At 45.8% G+C, this 20,597-nt stretch overlaps 1 protein-coding gene across 5 annotated transcripts in view; it reads left to right on the top strand.

Moving 5' to 3' along the window:
* Window positions 1–20,597, top strand: part of LOC102572302 (CD48 antigen) — a 64,577-nt gene that overhangs the window by 26,423 nt on the left and 17,557 nt on the right. For 3 of the 5 annotated variants that reach the window (XM_059720487.1, XM_059720485.1, XM_059720486.1), the window contains exons 2-6: window positions 1,108–1,428; window positions 6,201–6,446; window positions 8,095–8,199; window positions 12,831–12,866; window positions 15,851–15,931. In XM_059720487.1, the coding sequence (XP_059576470.1) occupies window positions 1,108–1,428; window positions 6,201–6,446; window positions 8,095–8,199; window positions 12,831–12,866; window positions 15,851–15,931 (789 nt within the window). Of the gene's footprint in view, window positions 1–1,107; window positions 1,429–6,200; window positions 6,447–8,094; window positions 8,200–12,830; window positions 12,867–15,850; window positions 15,932–20,422; window positions 20,504–20,597 lie in introns of all 5 variants that reach the window. The other 2 variants (XM_059720484.1, XM_059720483.1) reach the window with 1 other exon arrangement.

Here is a 20,597-nt window from a genome sequence, read left to right as displayed (position 1 = left end):
TTGTTTTGGTTGAAATATATTTCTGCACATGACAGTTTGTTTGGATATGTGTGTATGTACGGTTATACATATGTATTTAATATATGATTATAGGTAGCACTAATATCTTTACCTGACATTTTTAGTGTTAAAACCTGTTTCAATTGGTTACTGCTTTGTTGGGCTTTAACCATTAGGTATGGTCAGCATTTAACTAAATAGGGTGTTGCTTATGAAAGTTCATGCCTTTCTGAATGAGTTAGTTTCTAAGGTGTCACCCTGCCCTGCTTTCTGCCTGACTTTAGACTATAACGGCTATCCACTTCTGTGCCCATTTGGTACAAAATTTTATGTTGTACTTGTTGTCTGCCTCCAAATTTTTCTTTCTGGCATGGAAGGGAGAGCCAAAGATGGATTGGTTGTTTCTGAGAAAGAGGCTTGTGAAAAACGCATTGTTTTGCCTATGTTTAGAAAAGATCACTGCAGGTTTTTTTGGCAAATTCTAGTATGTCCACGAAGTGGGACATGCACGTGAAATTTGACAGCAGCTGTACTTTTATCATTGTCCTCGCGAAAAGTCGTCCAAATATGGCCAGGTGATAAGCCTTTGGAAAAGTCTTGTTCCCAACTGCTTCATTGAGACCTATTAGAGATTTGCTGCTAAAATAATTGGAAGATTCTGTCTGCAATGAACAGGGTCCAGGTAGGAATTGAGCAGGACTTCCCTTGCAGTTGCTACTGTGGGATGACGTGGAGCATCTGAGCCCATAGCAGTGTCCCTCTATGTTGTTTGGACACCAGCCGGAGAGGAGCAGGCTATCTGATTTAAATGCGGCTGTAGAATGGGGGAGTAGATTAGGGCAAGGAGCCTGCTTAGGGGAAGCAGACTGGGACTGGAAGACAGGGGCTGCCTCATGGTACATAAGCCATGTGACCTTAATTTGCTACCCTGATGCAAGCTTGATTTTGGCGCTTCCTAATTATAGAATGCTTGTCTGTACAGCCTAGCAATGTTCTTTTAGCCTGGGATATTTAGATAATATCCTATGTAAACAATACAGGGTCACACGAACAATAGCTTGGATAACAGCAGGCGAATGACTTTTTTTTTTTTTCTGCTTTCCATAGGATTTGCTCAGTGTCAGGTCAAGGTATCTGGCTTTCTAGGAACCAGGAATGTTTTTTCACCAACATTTGAAGGAAAGATAAAAGAAATTACATGGAAGAAGGAGAGCAACAAAGTGGCTGAATGGAGTGGACAGGTAGTCCAATATTATGGTTCCTTCATGAGTGGTAGAGCAAGGCTTGACTCATTGTCTGGCAGTTTAACCATCCAAAGGGCACAAGATGGTGATGCTGGAACATATGAGGTGGAGATCTTGGCCGAAGATGGTGACAGCAGCAGCAGCGGCAAGATCCAGAGATGTCGTTTTGATTTTAGTGTAACAGGTAAGTAGCCAAGGAGCATTTTCAGTGATTAACTTCTTTTTTCCTTTTTTTTTTGTTTAATAAGGGGGAAAAAGCATGTATTGATCTGTTGGTTGGAGCAGGATAGAGAGAGAGAAAGTATCACTCATTTGTTGAAAGGGTGAGGGAGGGTCTCATGGCTGGAACTTCAGAGTGGAGCGAGAGCTCAAGTGACTGGTCCCAGCTCTGCTGTTAGTCACTGTGCTATTGTTAACATGTTGCAGAGGCCCAGATTTCTTAAACTGGCCTCTGATTTTACTTGCCTTAATTTTTGGGTCCCCCTCTGGATGCCTACGGCTTGATTTTTATGGTATGTCTACATGGCACAATCTAGTGTCCTGTGGAACTACCTACGCTAGCTGTGAACTGGGTTGTTTAGGTCCAAGAACCCACAGAACTCTTAAGTGTGATTCTCCACCTGGACTTATATACCTTGCCTCTCAACTTTTCTAGTTAGCCCAACCAAAGGTCCACTAAGGCAGCTATACTTCTGGTCCTCAGGCCAGCTTGCTCAGAACTAGATGGAGTAGTTCTGTGCTGCACTTGTGCCATGTAGAATTAGGCCTAAAGGTCTTTGGGTGCTACATCATCCACCATCTCCTTTGGAAACCATAAATGCTTGGCCCAGCTGACAGCTGGACCCTTGAAGCACCATAAGCCAGCCCCACCAACAAATGGAGTTAACCAAAATGGAGGCTGCTTTTGGAAATTTAACCCTTAATTTCTCTGTATTTGTAAATAGATGCCTGGAGTTCAAGGACAGAAGTAACTTTGCTCACCTAGTCCTACTCCTCCCTACTGGAGACTATTAGCTTTCAGCTGCTTACTTCTTGATTGAACCATATCATTTGTTTTTTGATTGATGTATATCTTTCAGAAGGGCTGCAGTGTCAGAACTCTTAAGATGTTTTGCCATTGCTTCAGAGGTGTGAGTTCAAGCCCTGCCTTGGGCTCATGCCCAACGCTGTCCCCAGTTGTATCCCAGCTGTCAATGGAAGACCTGCTCTTTGGAGCTTGCGTGTCAAATGCAGCTAAATGTGATGCTGGCCATACCATTCCCTTGTATGCAATTGGCAAAGAAAATAGTGTGCCTTAAGCATGCTGGCTTGATGGACCTTCCTTCTATCTTACAGAGAGGCACCTGTTTTAAATTCAAAGACCTCAAGAGACAGAGAAAGCACTCGATCTCCTTGTAGTTTGTTCCATTGTTTGTCCATCTGTCCTGTCTTTCTAAAATGAAACTAGGAAGGCTGAAAAGCTTGGGGAAAAAAACCTTTCTGTTGCAAAAAATCTTCTGAAATCCAAATCCATGGAATAATCTAAACTAGCCAGTCCATGACCTTCAGAGGATTCTTGTTTTTATGTTGAAATGGGTCCTGGCAACTGTTACTAAGAAGAAAACAAATACCTTATAGTCAATACTCAATGGTGGGGGGTTTAGTTTAAAACGTACCATAAATAGGGCACAGCATTTTCTGATACAAAGCCATCCCTGTATGGACCATGTTCAAACATTGGCTTTTTCTTAAGTATCCACCCCTTCCCACCCCTCAAAAAAGAGAAAAGAAATGCTACTGAAAAGCAGGTCTTGTGGACCCAGTGGGGTGTTGGTTTCATTGGTAGTGGTTTCTGGCCTGGAGGAAGAGATGACCCTTTATTAATGTGTGATGCTGCAAGAGGCTGCATCCTTCCCAAAGGCAAGTTTATGGGCCATATTCAGAGGGAATGTGTAAGAGGCAGCAAGTTATGGTCTTAGGACTGTGGTGGAGCCAGAGGGGTGCAGGGTATCTTGCAAAGACAAGGGCTGGGAGGCAGAAGTGCAGCAGGAAAAGCAACTAAGGAGTGTGCGACAAGGCTTATGTAAGAGTACCCCCCCCCCCCCCCCCCGGACACACACATCTACACACTAACTCACATCGCAAAAGGGCCACAAGCCCCTTGGCCCTCATTCTGCCTGTTGCCAGATATGTAACTTGCCTCACCTTATGCAGCACATTCCAACTTGATTGTAATACTTAGTTCTAGTTTTTCAAATTGTCACAATTTTATTAAGAAAAATAAAGGAACCTGTTTCTCACAGTCAGCTCCTGCCTTCTACAAATGGGTGGCCTTTGCACTGGGTGTTTGGACTTCCGCACCCAAGTTGAGTTTTGAGTGAGGGAGCGTGTGCCAGTAGCCCTAGGGTGACACTGAGAAAGTGAAAGTAATTTCTCTGTGTTTATCTTGCAAAGAGCCGTTGGTTTTCTTGGCTGCTGACTTATTGTTAACTCTATACACACAGCCTTGCAATAGCAGCAACAGGTCTGGCAGTCGCTATGTAACTTGCTCCATTTGAATTCCCACCTTTAGTGACTTCCTTTGTCTGAAAATTGCTCTGAAAGAGTGCATCAGCTTTATGGGTCTGAGCAGTCCCTGTTCATGAAGTGCTTTTTACCCTCCATGTGTATAATGCCTATAGAGGAGAAGAATGGGTTTTTTGGGTTTTTTTTAAAGTCTTGAGGATTGGTTGGCTCTCATAACCCAACTGATTCTTGCCATTGTACTGTCAGTCGGTGGTGATCATGCCATTGTTCTAAATCCTAAATCCTTGTGCTCTGAATGATATAAAAATTGGGCCAGGTTGTATTCTGAGGCTAGGTACAGACATTCAAAAAGTCTGAGGTGGAATCAATCTAAGCTAAGTGGTTTTCTGTAAGCAGCATGGTCTAGATGTATAGCAAACAGAACACACAATTGCCCTTTGGTAGGAGGGGCTCAAATATAGACTGGATTCCATCATTTTTAAACCAGTCTGTGCGCCAAACTTCTGTCCTGTTATGGGTATAGACCAGTTTCCAATCTCTTATACTGGTAAAAGTGTCATGTCTGTACCTAACCTCAAAACATTAGTGAAACTGTGTTTCACTCAACTGAAGTAGACTGAGTTTCTCTGAATTTAAAATAGTGTAACTGAGATAAGGCTCTGCCTCTGTTACTAAATCAGTGGTTCTCAACCTTTTTTAGACTCAAGGGATCTCTTGGAAAATGCCAGATGTTAGATTTCACTCTTTCTTTCACAGCCAAAAAATAATAGAGCAGTTTTTCCCTTGTAAAGAACTCAGACCACAACAGGTCAGAATGTTTTTGACACTGTGAATTCCTACTTGAAACCTCTTGAGTTTTTCTTATGAACTGTTTGCATAGTATGTGGCACCTGATGGCACCCCTGAAAGGATCTCAAAGGCACTGCAGGGTTTGATTGAAAATCACTGTACTAAATAATCTAAAAATCCTTAAGCTCCAAAACCTCAAGTCTCTGTCAGTGACACAAAAGAAAAGATGTTTTAGCTGATAGCAGCAGTAGATCTCTTAGACAAGGGACAGACACGACACATAAACCGGTATAAGTGATTAGAAACTGGTTCAACTCTGTAACACAACAGAAGTTCAGTGCACATTAACCATTTTCAAAATGGCTGAAACTGGTTTAAAATACACCTGGATGGATGTGGTATCAGACTTATTTGATTTAGGTTAAGTTGGTTTATCAAACTTTTGTCCCAGATCCCCTCCAGATTTAAGTTAACTCACAGTCCCCCAGCTGCAATCGACCAATGTGTTTATTAGGAGAAGCAAACCATGGATCATCTCCTGAGATGCCCTGTAGCACCACAATGCACCCCACAATATCTGGCAACTCCAACACCAGAAGCAGTGACCTGTGCAGAATATTGGGAGTAGCCCATATAGAAAGGTTGGATTAGAGACATGATGAAGACAGCCCTCCAGCATGAATTGGAGACCTGACAAGACAGTCCCTTGCAGGGTGGCTAGCCTTGGTCCAGGCTGTCTGTTCCGGCCAAGCAGGGAGGCATGCTCTAGCGCCCTTCAGCTTCTGACCTGAGCCACCTTAGACATGTGGCTGCATTTCTGGAATCAAAAGTTAATGTCTGCTCACTTGCTTATTGGTTCAGTCTACGCAGTTTAAATTAACTTGCAAAGACTGAACCGATACAGCCTCTGGCTTTTTGACTGTCTGCACTTAGCCATATCTTCTTCGGGAACTCTGCGCCCAGGCAGCAACATCTCACATTCATTTATGCTCATGCTCATGCTTATGCTGTGCTGTATTTGAGCATTGTCTGAAAAACCTACAGGGTTCTGCAAGTTTTAACTTAAAACAGTTGGGTACCATATTTTGCTGGGGGGGGGGGCGGTGTTCCCCCTGACATAGGTCTATTTTGTCACTAGTAAAAAGTTTAAATTTGCCCTCTAAAGAAAATGATCCACAGAAAGAAAATTTTGGGGCCAGAAAATGAATAGCTCACTTGGCAACAGCAAATACTTTTACCCAAAACTTAATGAAATATAGTTGTTATTTTCATACAGCACAATTTTGATTAAAATACAATTTTGCATTCTTATTTTACTTTGATTTTTGCAGTTTGCTAGTGATTGAGGACAGGGGCATTGGGTGGTCCTCAGGCTGGGAATATTTGTAGGGCTGGTCCTGTCATGAGGTAAAAAAGCAGTGATGTCTAAATTTGGAACTAGTACCTGGAAAGCTGGTATCCTGCTGAAAGAAGACCCCTATTTATTCCAAGTACTCCAGTTTTTTTGTGTGCTATGGAATTATAAATATTGTTGTTGCTGCTTGGTTCCTAGACTAGATATCCTCTATGTGATGTTTTAATGTTAGATGTGCAGTCCTTTTGGAGCGCAAACAGTATGCAATCAAACTAGCATGGAATTTCTTTTTTTCTCTTCCCTCCTAGGTCCTCTTTTGCCACCTGATTTAAATTGCACAGTTGTTGGAAATAAGCTACACATATTTTGCCACACAGATATCTCCAAAGAACTTACGTATTCTTGGCATTATAGTAACATGGACGAATTGACTGGGCAAAGTAATACTGCTGAGCTTCCACTGACTGCAGACCGTTCCCAGAAAATTTATTGCATTATCGAGGTTTCCGGTGCAGGTATCAATGGTTCACTCTCTCTGGATGTGTGCCCCGAAGGTAAGTGTATATGTAAGATGAAGTCCGTAACATAGAAGGTATCACTATACAGCCTGATGCAGTGCAGGGTGGAGATATTTGGACCTTACTGTGAATGCTAGCTGGCACACTGCAATGTACACAGCGTGAGGCAGCACTATCACTGTAGGAGTGCAGCACTGCTTTTGAGTTAGTTACCCCTGCTTCTTAGTAACTTTGGCAGAGAACGAGGCAGTGTGGCTATCCTGCCTCTGGTTCTGGATCTAGCACGTGAAGAACTAGCTCAGGTGTCTCTGCATGGTGCTGCTCCATGTGGTATAGATATAACCTAAGAGAAGAGCGGGGAATGAGTTTGCAAATTAAGTGTTGGTTCTGACTCACTTTTCATGCCGTTAATATTGGAGCATAGACAGACATGGGAGGGGGAAAAAAGGCATTTTACCAGAAGAAGCCGCACGTTAATTCAACCTGGCTCGGCAGCATATGTATAGATCAGGCGCTTCAGCAGGGCTTTTTGGTGCATTTATATAAAGCTGATACAATCAGCTATTAGATAAAAGTGCCAAAAAAACCTTTGCTGAAGCTCCTGATCTATGTAGTCGTTGGGTGTGCTGGGTCCAGCTAAAGTGATGCATCTTCTGGGCATGTGCTGAGAACGATGTAGGGGTGAATGGAGTTTAAAGTAAAGCACCCTTGGGGGGGTTAGGGGGCGGAGGGGATTAATGTCTGTAAGTAGCCATAGTCATTGTTATCAGGTGCTTCTAATGTTAAGAGGGAATAGAAAGCTAATAAATGCTGGATGCCTGTCTCAGAATGTAGGCTGCAGGGAGATCAGCAGGGTTTGCTTTTTAGCTAGGATGTGGAATGGGCTTCTACGAGAAAGGAGAGGACTGCTGTCTCCCTTCCTTGGACAGAGTAAAACTTGGCCTCTGCTGAAGCTTCCAGCCCCCTTGTTAGCTTGTTAATGCTCACTGCATTGTGAAGACCTGCCCCCTCAGAACCAGACTGAAGCTATCAGATCATTTTGTATAGGCCACCAAGCAGACATGTAATGGAGTTGCCACTGACTTGATTTAGAAGAAGGAATGGAAGTTATTTCTTTCCTTTCTTCTCACTACATCAGTAAGTTGCTTTCAGTAACCTCCAGAACTTGTTGCCCTGGAACATGGCTGAGGCCAATGTTTGAGAAACACTTTGAGAAAAATCTACACCTTTATTAGATCCAATCAACCTTGCAGATGGAACCTGACCCTTCATATTCTAGGAGCGTAAGCCAACCATTAACTGTAATCAAACAATAAATTCCCCCCTGGAGCAAGTTACTCCAAGACTTTCTAGTCTGGAGATTCTTGCCCTTTCCTCTGATGCATGTAGAGTTGTTCACTGGCAAAAACTGGCAACTCCATTACATAGACATAGGGTGGCAGCCACCTGGAACCTGGTGTGGGAAAATCGCAGCCTTGTCCTCTCTCAAGCTTGATAGTGTCACGTGCAGTCATTAGGCTGGAGTCATCCTTGATGTAACTCCACTGAAGCTTGTGTGAATACATCTGTGACTGAATTTGGTCTCTTCATAGCTTCAAATTAACCCTTTTTTACCCATGTACAGCAGATTGAAAATGTTGCCTTTCAGCACATTTTTTCTTTTTCTTTCTTTTTTGTTTTAAAGTAAATCTAATTCAGCCAAGAGGGAGAAACGGCTTCATAGCACTTCTTTTCTTCGTGGCAGTATTGATAGCATTGATAGTGACAGCCATCTTCCTTCAGAAAAAAGGTATGTATAGCATTGAAGAAAATTATTTCCATTCACTGATTTTGCTGTATTGTAAGTTCTTGTAGGACAAGCACAAGCTTATTGCTAGGGACTAACCTAAATTGAGGTGGCTGATGGACAATTTCACAGGCTGATCATGGTGCCTGTTTTTGTGGGCTTATCACAAATAACGGCCCCTCATGCCTCTGACTGGCCGAGGGGCCTCAGCAGTCCTGCCTCTTACTGCAGATTGGCAGGTGGCCCCAAACTGGCGCAATTACCCTGATTAAGCTAAGCAGTCTAAACATTCTGTTAAATTCTAAACTGAAATGGCTTATGAAATTAAGATAAGAGAGAAGAGATTGACATCATATACCTTGACTTCCAAAAAGCCTTTGATCTGGTGTCCCACAACGGTCTCACAAGAAAATTGGAGGATTGTGAGCTTAGCGTGGGTATGAAGCTGGCTGTGGGGTAGGACCCAGATAGTCCTAATGAATGTGTGTCGTCTTGGCGAGAAGTGGCCAGTGGTGTCCCACAGGGGTCGTTGCTTGGTCCAGTACTGTTTAACACCTTTATTAATGATTTGGATGTGGGGGTGAAGAGCTCACTGGCCACGTTCGTGGATGACACCAAGTTATGGGGAAGCATGGTCATGCTTGAAGATTGTCTAGATCCACCTGTATCTGTAGCCTGGTTGGGTGAGTTGGAACCAGATGAGGTTCATCATCAAGAAATGTAAAGCGCTCCACCTGGGGATGAACAATTTCCTGCACACCTACAGGCTGGGCAACACCAACTTCACCAGCACTATGAATGAAAGGGATCTAGAGGTAATAATGGACCACAGTATGAATATGAGCCGGCAGTGCAACGCTGTAGCCAGCAGGGCAAATAATACTTTGGCATGCATCAATCAATGCATCTCCAGCAAAAGCAAGGAAGTGATTATTCCGCTCTATTCATCATTGGCAAGACCACAGCTGGAGTACTGCATCCAGCTTTGCGTGCTCCACTTTAACAATGACGTGGTAATGCTTGATAAAGTCCAGAGAAGGGACACTCGTATGATCAGACACTTGCACGGCAAGCCATACAAAGAAAGGCTGAAGGACATGAGACTCTTCAGCCTGAAAAAGAGAAGGCCGAGAGGGGACTTGGTAGTAGTTTACCACTACATCTGAGGAGTACATCAAGGGCTCAGTGAACAACTGTTCACCAGGGTACTCTTGGGGAAAACCAGGAGTAATGGCCACAAACTCCTGGAAAACTGTTTCAGGCTCAACATTAGGAAAAAGTTCTTCTTAGTTAGAGTGTCCAGACTGCAGACTAAACTCCCTCCAGAGGTGGTGCAATAGCCTACCCTGGAAATCTTCAAGAGGAGACTGGGCAGTCACATTTCTGGGGTCACCTGACTCTAGCTGTCTTTCCTGCCTGGTGTAGGGGGCTGGACCCGATGATCTTCCGAGGTCCCTTCCCTATCCACATTGGGGAGCTGCATATGCCAGACGTCACTTACTAAAAACAGAATATGCACATTGCAGGTGACGTAAACTGCCCTGGGCATCATTTCCTGAAGCATATCAGAGGAAGCCTTGCACATGTACATGGCATTGTTGGACAGACATGCTGAGATCTTGTTAAATTCTAAGCCATAGTTGACAACTGCCTTCACTACAGCCTGAGCCAGCGTAGAAAAATTGACAGATGTGAGGTGGACCGGCTCTGAAAAACAGGCAGGTCCTGGTCTGTCCGGCTCCCAGGTACAAATAGGATGTGCAGCATGTAGTTATCTTGTGGGTTGGTGGCTTCATTGGCCACAATAGAGAAGGATTCATACTCTGCCAATGCAGACTTTGTGGACTGTATATGTGAAGCGATCACTGCAGGGAGATAGTTTTGGTGAAGCTTGTTCACACATGGAAAACTGGCAGCATTTGGTATGTTTTGTCTGCTTCTTCCAGTAAAGGGCCTTTTTTTTAATGTCTGCAAGCAGTTTAAGTGTCAGTCTATATTGGTTTTCCTTGACATATCCAGAGACATGTTGCAGGCAGTAGAGAACAATTTGCCTTCATCTGCATGCAAGGTCCCTGAAGGATAATGTCTTACACAGTCTAGAGCTGAAATGTATTTGGCCCTCTTGGATAATTTTTGCTCACTATTCATCCTGCTCAATCCTCCTCTGGCTGCAGCATGCTCCAGCAGGATGCCTCTGGCTGCTTAAAAGATGGTGCCAAAACCCTGTTGCTTCCCTAAGCAGCCCCAGATTGGTGCCTGCACTGAGCCTACATCACAGGCTCAGCCTGGCATTTGCTCCCCCATCCTGTGCTCCAAGACTGCAGGGCTTCTCACCCTTTTCTCTGCTTTCTGGTAAGTCTTTTTTTTTTGCAGTGAGCCCACCAAAATTGTGGAGCCCATCATTTTTAGTGGATGACGCTTGATCTAACATTTTCCCTGAGACCACAATTTTGGTAGGTCCCTACTTATTGCACATTCAGATGCATTTGAATTCTGCTTGTACCAATAAGCATAGCTTATTTCCTTCTTAGGTTGGGGGGCTTGAGAACAAATGCACTTTAACTTCTGTAGGGCCAGCTCTTGGACCATGGGCATATCTTGGCACACCTTGGCCCTGGGCTGTACACAGAGGAACTTTGGTAGTTTGCATTTGCAGATTTCTCCTCTCAGGCTGAGTTAAGCATTTGATGCTCTGCTGGAATATGAGGCTATGCCACGTGTCTGAATGTGTGCTTTGGGGAGTCAGCCTGTGGGTCCGTGTAGTTTCCATGCCTCTGCTTCTATATAATCCCTGCAGGTCAGTGCACAGGGTGCCTGGCACGGAGGGGCTGAAGGCACCACCTTCCCTTTGTGCAGATGCTCCCTGCCCTTTGTACAATAAGACAGCTGAGCATCACAGATCTACACCAAGAGGGGGATGCATTTGACTTGAACTTCAGCCATTTCCAGCTGTACAAAGAGTTAAAGTGGCCTTAAAGGTTAAAAGGTTCCCTCTAGTCTATATGGCCTGTTAAGCTGGCATGATTGTGGCATGCCTGTTTTTGCAGCCAGTGGCATCTAAGGGAGTGATGTGGCCAGCATCAAGTCCTGCTGCCTTGGACTCCACAGTCCAAAAGACAAGGTACCTGTGTACAGATGGGTCATTGGGCAGCTACCTTCAGCATGGGTCTAGAGCAAATCTCAAGCTCCCATCCTTGCTTATTCACTATGCCATCATAGCCCCTAGCCAGGGGACTAAGAAAGAAGAGGCCATATCTCTCTGATAACTACAATTAGGTTGATACCAAGGGCTGAATCCTGGCTTGGGGAAGACATGCACATCTTCCCATCCTGAAAAGAAAGCACACACATTGTTCTTGAGTCAGCAGGTAGTCTGTGTGGAGAACTCCTGTTGAGCTCTGTGGGACTTCATCATGCAGAGTCACTGTGGAGTTGTTGAGGGGTGTGAACAAGCAAATTGCAGCAAGCTCACAGGGTACCAGGACCCTCAAAACATCTGGGAATTGCAGTAAGCTGAAGATGAGCCAAGAGTGCACCCTTATTGTGAAGAAGGCTAATGGCATACTGGGCTGCATTAGTAGGAACGTTGCCAGCAGATCCAGAGAAGTAATTATTCCCCTCTATTTGGCACTGGTGAGGCCACATCTGGAGTACTGTGTTCAGTGTTAGGCTCCCCACTTCAGAAAGGATGTGGACAAATTGGAGAGAGTCCAGCAGAGGGCAACAAAACTGGTTAGGGGGATGGTCTCCTCATAAAATGGTCTCCTCATAAAAATGACTTGTGAGGAGAGGCTGAGGGAACTGGGCTTATTTAGTCTGGAGGAGAGAAAACTGGGGTGGGGGAGATTTAATTGCAGCCTTCAGCTACCTGAAGGGAGGTTCCAAAGAGGATGGAGCTAGACTGTTCTCAGTGGTGACAGGTGACAGGACAAAGAGCACTGGTCTCAAGTTGCAGCAAGGGAAATTTAGGTTAGATATTAAGAAAAATTTTCTCATAAGAAAGGTAGTAGAGCACTGTAACAGGTTACCCAGAGAGATGGTGGAATCTCCATCCTTGGAGGTTTTTAAGACTCAGCTAGACAAAGCCTCGGCTGAGATGATGTAGTTGGGGCTGGTCCTGCTTTGAGCAGGGGGTTGGGCTAGATGTGACCTCCTGAGGTCTCTTCCAACCCTCATTTTCTATGATTCTATGACTTAGCACATCAGCTGCTCCAGAGAGACAGTTTCTTTACTGTGCAGCAAATGAGAGCTCAAAGTGTAGAAGTTTAGCTACAGATGAAAGGAGGCTCAGCTGCCCTGATTTAGCTTTCAGTTATTGTGGGATAAGAGCAAGCACCTTGGCTGTTCTGCAGTAGGTCTCTGTCCCGTTAACTTGATATAAATTATTTGTTTGCCTGTACTCTAATACAGTCATCATAGTCCCTGCAGTGTTTGTCTGTCTGTCTTCAGGGTTACAAATAAAATACAAATGCATGTATTTATATATTTTAATATGCATGTAAAATCTGGTATGTTCTTTGTATTTGTTAAGCCAGAATTTGGTGCTACTTTGTGCCTGTGCCTCACTTTTACCTTATTTCTCCTTCTAAACTCACTACATCTGCAGAGAATGATGCATCTATTTTATTTTTAAGGTCTTCTTCCCAGTTGGATTTCCTCAAGACTGCCAGGTAAATGATCCTATTTTATTCTGAACTTGCAGGCTCATTATACTCTAGGTACAACCCTTGCAAAGATTCATGGTGGAGTTTTCACAGCAAAAGTTTTGCTGAAAACAGAACTTGTTATATTTCTGAAATGCATCTTGAGGTATTGTCATAAGATCACAAGCTTGGTCTCTTTGTCTGAGTATATGATTGAGAGCCAGAAATTCCAAAATTCCCTTTTAGAACCTGCCAATGTCCTATTTACTTAATTTTCTGCATTAAATTAACTCCTTTCTTTGATTGCACTTTGCCAGAGTCTTTGAATAACATTTGTCATTTGTAAGCATTAATTCAGTCATTAAAAAAAGACACCCCCCCAGTTTGTGATAGTTAGTTGCTTGCAAACTATTTGCACTGACAATTTGCTGTTGGCTATTTTGTGTTGTGTGAGTAGAAACCTTGAGTCATATGACAGTATGTGGACTTTGTGGCTGAATCTTTTATATGAGAAATAAACTGAACTTTTCTAGTGTGAATCTTTGGATAAAGAAATAAAATTGTCAGAAATTTAATGCTTCCATTGAAATTTAATGAATAAAATAGAGTGTTAGGCTTTTTTTTTAATTGTTCTGCTCTCATACCTTGCCTTTAACACTGGCTTTTTTTCTGTAGAGTCACATAGGCTCAACTTCTCAGAAGTTGCTAGTGACTTTGCAGGCCCTAGAAGGAGCACCACTGGGTGAATTCTGGCTGCTTGCACTCACTTAGGTGCTCTGAAGAATTTTGTCTTTACTTGAATAGTCCAGGCTGATGTGATTCCAGGGGGATGGCTGCTTTCCTGAGAGTATACTCATGTCTGGAGGGAAATTACCCTGACTAAGCCCAGGGAAGTCATTAATCCACACCTTATTAAGTGTGGATTAATGGTTTCCTTGGGCTTAAACAGGGTAATTGAGCCAAGGTTTTGGAACATCCCCAAGCAGCGTCTTGTAAAAAAAACTCCAAAAAACTTGCCCTGCAAACAAAGAAAAGTGTGGGAAGCCCTGTAGTCTTGGAGCATGGGCATGGGGAGCTTGGGGGGAGGGGGGGAGAGGCGCAGGGTGCGGAGGGGTGGGCTGCTACATCCAGGCCACTATAGCAGGCAGGCAGCAGGCTGCACCTCCATCCACAGAGTCCTGGCCCGGGTACTCACACTCAGCAAGCTGGGCCAGGCGCGGTGGACCTGGTTTGCAGCCTCTCTGCTGCCTGCAACAGGTGGTCTGGGACCACAGTGCAGCTGTCTCCAAGCCGCCTGCTCCACAACCCCTCCCATCCCCTCCATACTCTAAGACTGCAGGGCTTCCCACCCTTTTATCTGCTTGTAGTTGTGAATTTGGTAGGTCCCTAGTCATGAAGGCAAATGGAGGCAGTGGTGGGGTTGCACATAGACATATCAGAAGGAGAATGAGGAGTTAGAGGGGAGTGGGGCTTGCATGCAACTCTTGGTATATGTTTGGAGAGGGGAATGTGAGACCTTGCTTTATGGGGAGGCAACAGTAATGATACATAGAAGTCCTGGCATGAGAGGAAGGGTGGGTGAGCACTGGGGGTGTAGAGGATAGGTGGCTTGGGGTTGGGAGAAATGGAGGGAAACAGGGGATATGGGTTATGCAGCATGTGCTGGGTTGATAGGAGCTTCCTGGCAGGTATTGTCAGGCTTCAGTGTTCTTAGGAAATCTTTCCTTTGGTCGTTTAATATAGCTGTTAAACAAGAGGTGAACTGGTGCGGAGGATTGAGCATTGGACTAAGAACCAGAAATACTCCATTCAGCAAGGGGTTTTGTCATCTTGGAGCCAGAATAATATCAAATTATATTTTAAAATGCAAACATGTGAACATCTAAAACATTCATTAATTTGATTTCAAAAAATATTTTTGTCCTGACTTACTTGCATTTGTAGTGTACATAGAGATGACTGCATGATAGTTTAAAATGAAGTCTTACTCTTGTATATTGGGGGGAGGAGGGTGGGTATAGGTTTGTGGGGGGGGTGTGGGTTTATAAGGAGAGGGAGCATGTAGGTGTGTGGATATGTGGGGCATGGGTGGGTATGGGGTTTGTGGGGACCTGTGTGGGGGGAGGGTGGATGGGGTATGTGAGGGGGCTGTGGGGGTCTGCATGTATGGCAGTGCAAGTGGGGTGGGGTGCATGTGTATGGTGGGGTGTGCATGTGGGACTTGCCCTACAAACACACGCACACACTCTGTTTCTGTTTACGCACACACACAGACTCTGCCCCTGCCTGCACGCACATGCATGCACTGTCCTTGCCTACAAACAGACACTCTGCCCTTGCCTGTGCTTGCACACACGTACTGCCCTTTCCTGCACACGCACACGCGCGCACACACACTCTCTGTCCCTGTCTGCACATGCACACACATACCCCGCCCCGCCCCCCATACTGGTGAGGCCCTGTGCTGCAGTGCAGCCAGGAGCCAGGTGGTGCGGTGTTAGGAAGCAGGGAAATGGCTGAGGGTGGGCAGGGCTGAGCTCCTGTCTTCTGCTGCCAGCTCCCCCTGGGTCCTACTGCCCCTGGCTTCTGTCATTTTTGAGAGGCAGTCAGGAGTGGAGAAGTATTTTCTAAAATTTTAGGGGTCCCGTGGGCTAGATAGATGCCCTGGCAGGCTGGATGCAGCTTGTGGGCCATAGTTTGCCCACCCGTGAGCTAATATTAGCTCTGATACCTGTGTCCAGACTGTAGATTTAATCTTCCAACCCACCTGGAGATTTGGGTGAGAAGGTTGGGAGCTGGTTTTGAGGGGGAAGGGAGGCTGTTCTTCCTTTGTATCAGCACAACGTTTTACTGAATGATGCATCTACTACATGAGTTGGGTAATTTGTTGCATGTGTGCATAGGAAGATAAAACTGAGTTGCTTGTTTTGAGACTCAGCCATCCTGTGTATTAGGTTGTTTTTTTTCTCTGAGGGAATTTATATGCATGTTTTTGTATTGCATTTGTTTAGGTGGAGAAGGTAGACATCCTGAACAGCAATATACTACTGAGCCTGAAACTGAACCCATTCATCAAATTAAGAATGAACAGGGTAAGAATGCAGAAGTGTTATAATGTGTTCACATTGGACAGCGCTTGTTATTGGTCTTTTAACATTTCTGTTTAAGTCCCTTTTCGTACAAAATGCTATCTCAGCCTCATGTACTTATCAGGAAAGTTACTTCCTTGTCCCAGCTGTTAGAGGTCAGCTTATACCCTGAACACCAAGGTTTGTGCTCCGTCTGTTTTATTTTAATTTTTCCTAACGTTTGTGAATGTTCTCATAGTTCCAACAAAGACACAACCTTTACAAAACTCTATAACCCTGATTACTCCTATCCCATTTTCTTTTTGTTTGCCCCAAGTGATAGATTTATTGGCTTTTCTTATTCCTGTGGCTCCACCCCTCTGTGTAGGAGGATGGAGGAGGCGTTATTACAAGTTTCAATCATCCCACATGGATCAGTTTGTCTTACCTCTGCTACCACCCATGAAAATAAACACAAGCAATTAAACTCCTGACGGGGAACTTCGCAAGATAGGCATGTTGCACTGTTATGCTTGACCTCTTTGAGCAGTTCCTTGGTTCGGTAACCCCTAGTATGTCAAGGGCATTGACCTACATAGCTGCTGGCTCTCTCATAGCTCTGACAGGCTACATGTGGCTTGAGGTTGGGGGAAATGGAGGGAAATGGGACCTGGGTTATTCAGGATGTGCCGGGCTGATAGTAGCTCCCTGGCAGGTATACTTGGCAGGTATTGTCAGGCTCCAGTGTTCTTAGGAAATCTTTCCTTTGGTCGTTTAATATAGCTGTTAAACAAGAGGTTTAACCTCAATGGTGTTGAGGATTGAGCATTGGACTAAGAACCAGAAATAAAATAACTAGGGTTTTTTTTCCTGCCTTTGCTACCAATTTGCTGTCTAGACTGAAACAAGCAACTTCACTGCTCTGTAACTCAGGTTCTCCATTTGATAAAGAAGAACATAAAAATGCGTAGAGCCTCTCTGATTAATATATACATTTTGTGTACCTGATGTATTGGCAGATGCGTTGATTAGGTTTTTAATGAACAGTTTAGTCTAAAGATTTCAAACAATGTTTTTCTGAAATCTGAGAATATACCTGTTGCTGGCTTTGCCAACAATGTAGCTGGGTTCCCAGTGTTGCTTTTCACCACAAGCTAAATCTGAAGGCAGGTTCACGATGCAGCAGCTGACATTTCTGATGGCAGACATGTTTCAGCCCAACTAAACCTATGGTGTCCCTGGTGAGAGCCAGATAGCTTGCCTATGTTTATGTGAATAGACTATTCAAAGGGGATTCACTGTAGCAAGAACAGCCATGGCAAAGGTATCATGGATCTGGAAGAATAGAGGGGTCAGCATGAAAAAAAAAATTCAGACGTGTGTGGATGAAAGCCATGTGTTGCTGTGAAGGTTGGACCTTGACAGAAAATTTCAGAGGCATGAAGCACAAGAAATGCTTTTATTAAAAAATATTAAGAGCTCCATGGACAGCAAAACAAAATGTTGGAGAATATTAGTGTGATGAGCAGGGATCCAGGTTTTCCATTCCCCACAGAAAAACTGAGTAAACCGTGGATTTTGCCTTTTACCAGAGGCAAATATGGTTTTCTCATTTTACCAGATAAACCTGTGGATTTTGCCATTTTGCAATAAGCTCCCTGCAGGTTGGTGAGGTCCAGCCTGCTGGGAGGGAGCGGGAGGAACGTGGAAAGATGGGGTGCCATTTGTGTAGACATGCATGTGGCCCCAGGCAGCCTGCAGAGCAGCTCCAGCAGGCAGAGAGGGGGATTGAGGCACCTGTAGGGAGGGAGCTGGGCAGGGCTGGGGCTGCTGCTCAGCTGGGTGGGTCTTGGGGCCCGGGGCTACAACGCGCATGTGCAGGGCCCCAGTGGGACAGGGCCATGGGTGGCTCATTGGGGGGAGGGGGAGGGCCGGTTCTCCGCTGCTGCACGCGCTGCCAGGGGGCAGGATGGACCCGCGTCCCCCAGATCTGTACCTGGGGCAGGCGCAGGCTGCGGGCTTGAGCTCCGGCTGTGCTTCCTTCCCCTGTGGCCTCCTTAGCCTGGCAGGTGTGACCTGGCACAGCTGGGGACAGCGGGGCCACGTGGGGATTCCTTGCCACTGCTAGCTCCCTCCCTGCTGCCCTGATGATGTGCCTCTAGCGCCTGCCCTGATGCTTTGGGGGGCACAGCCCCGCCCCACTGCCCTTACTGCAGCCCTGTGCACAGGAGGCACGTCACCGGGGCAGCGGGGAGGAGCGGGGGGAGCAGTGGTGAGGAGGTTCTCTGCGCGGCTCCTCTGTTCCCTGCTGTGCTGGGTCGCAGGGGAGGGAAGCAGGGCAGCAGGGAAAAGTGGCAAGCAGGGGACCTGCTGCCCTCCAGTCAGTCAGTCCCACTAGGGCTTGGCCACTCTGCAAGCAGTCCTAGTTAGGGTGGCTTTTCCCTAGCTCTTCTCTGGCTGCCATCCCAAACCTGCTATAGATATCTATCACCGCTCTCCTGGGTCTGTTTACAGTCTCCAGTTCTCTGTGCTACTTCTGTTAGCTCCTGGCAGGGAGCTCCTGCCTTCAGCTCTGCCTGGGTCAGAATGCCCCTACCTTGTTCTTGGAACTGGGTTTATATCCCCAAGGCCCACCTCTTCCAGTCTCCCAGAGCTTGCCTTAAAGGTGCAGTTTCCATTTTTTTCTAACTCGCCCCTCTGATTCTCCAGTAACAGGGCAGGGATCTCCCTTACAGAAAGGGACTCATCATTCTAGCAATATGATGGTGGTAATACCCAGGTAAATGACATCCCTCTTCCTCTTGTGAATCGGCTACCAGCTAAGAGAGGGGCAGGCAGTTACTTCGACTAGAGGGCTGCTTACCGAGTTTTGGCAAGCTGTCAAGGGCCGCCACCCCTTGACAGGTGCTCCGTCCCCTTGTTGCCATCATGTGACCAGAAGTCCCGCCTCCTAACCCCTGACCTTTAGCACGGGAAGTCCCTCCCCTTGCTCCCAGAAGTACTTCATTCAGCAAGGGATTTTGTCATCTTGGAACCAGAAAAATACTAAATTATATTTTAAAATGTGAACATCTAAGACATTCATTAATTTGATTTCAAAAAATATTTTTGTCCTGGCTTACATGTGTTTGTGTAGTGTACATAGAGATGATTGCATGATAGTTTAAAATGAAGTCTTACTCTTGTATATTGGGGGGGTATAGGTTTGTGGGGGATGTGCGTATATGGGGTGAGGGACCATGTAGGTGTGTGGATATGTGGGGTGTGGGTGGGTATGGGGTTTGTGGGAGTTGTGTGGGGGGAGGGTGGATGGGGTGTGTGATGGGGCTGTGGGGGTCTGCGTGTATGGCAGTGCCAGGGGGGTGTGGGTGCGTGTATATGGTGGGGTGTGCGTGTGGGACTCACCCTACAAACACACGCACTCACACTTTGCTTTTGCTTACACACACACACAGACTCTGCCCCTGCCTGCACACATACATGTACTGCCTCGCCTGTATGTACACACACACACACACACACACACACACACACACACACACACGCTGCCCTTGTCTGCACAAACAGACATTCTGCCCCTGCCCAAGCTTGTGCACACACACACACACTCTGCTCCTGCCTGCACACATGCATGCACTGCCCCTTCCTGCACACTCACTCTGCCCCTGTCTGCACACACACACATGCATACACTCTGCCCTTGCCTACACACACACACACACACACACACACTCTGCCCCTCCCTGTGCATGCACACAAGCACGCACACACATGCACACACGCACCCTACCCCTACCTGCGCACGCATGCATGTGTGCACACACGTGCACGCACTGCTCCTGCCTGCACACACATGCACGCATACGCTCTGTCCTTGCCTACACACTTAAACACACTCTGCCCCTGCCTGCACACACATACCTCCCCCCTGCCCCCCATACTGGTGGGGCCCTGCGCTGCAGTCTGGCAGTGCAGCTGGGAGCCAGGTGGTGGGGTGGTAGGAAGCAGGGAAATGGCTGGGGGTGGGCAGGGCTGAGCTCCTGTCTTCTGCTGCCAGCTCCCCCTGGGTCTTACTGCTCCTGGCTTCTGTTGTCTTTCAGAGGCAGTCAGGAGTGGAGAAATATTTTCTAAATTTTTTAGGGGTCCCGCGGGCTGGATAGATGCCCTGGCAGGCAGGATGCGGCCCATGGGCCATATTTTGCCCACCCCTGAGCTAAGATCAGCTCTGATACCTGTGTCCAGACTCTGTAGATTTAGTCTTCCAACTCACCTGGAGGTTTGGGTGAGAAGGTTGGGAGCTGGTTTTGAGGGGGAAGGGAGGCTGTTCTTCCTTTGTACCAGTACAAGGTTTTACTGAATGATGCATCTACTACATAAGTGGGGTAATTTGTTGCATGTGTGCATAGGAAGATAAATCTGAGTTGCTTGTTTTGAGACTCAGCCATCCTGTGTATTAGGTTGTTTTTTTTTCTCTGAGGGAATCTATATGCATGTTTTTGTATTGCATTTGTTTAGGTGGAGAAGGTAGACATCCTGAACAGCAATATACTACTGAGCCTGAAACTGAACCCATTCATCACATTAAGAATGAACAAGGTAAGAATGCAGAAGTGTTATAATGTGTTCACATTGGACAGCGCTTGTTATTGGTCTTTTAACATTTCTGTTTAAGTCCCTCTTCGTACATGTA

This window comes from Alligator mississippiensis, chromosome 1, assembly GCF_030867095.1.
Source record: "Alligator mississippiensis isolate rAllMis1 chromosome 1, rAllMis1, whole genome shotgun sequence".
NCBI classification, from domain to species: domain Eukaryota; kingdom Metazoa; phylum Chordata; order Crocodylia; family Alligatoridae; genus Alligator; species Alligator mississippiensis.
This window is presented reverse-complemented; position numbering and strand designations above follow the sequence as displayed.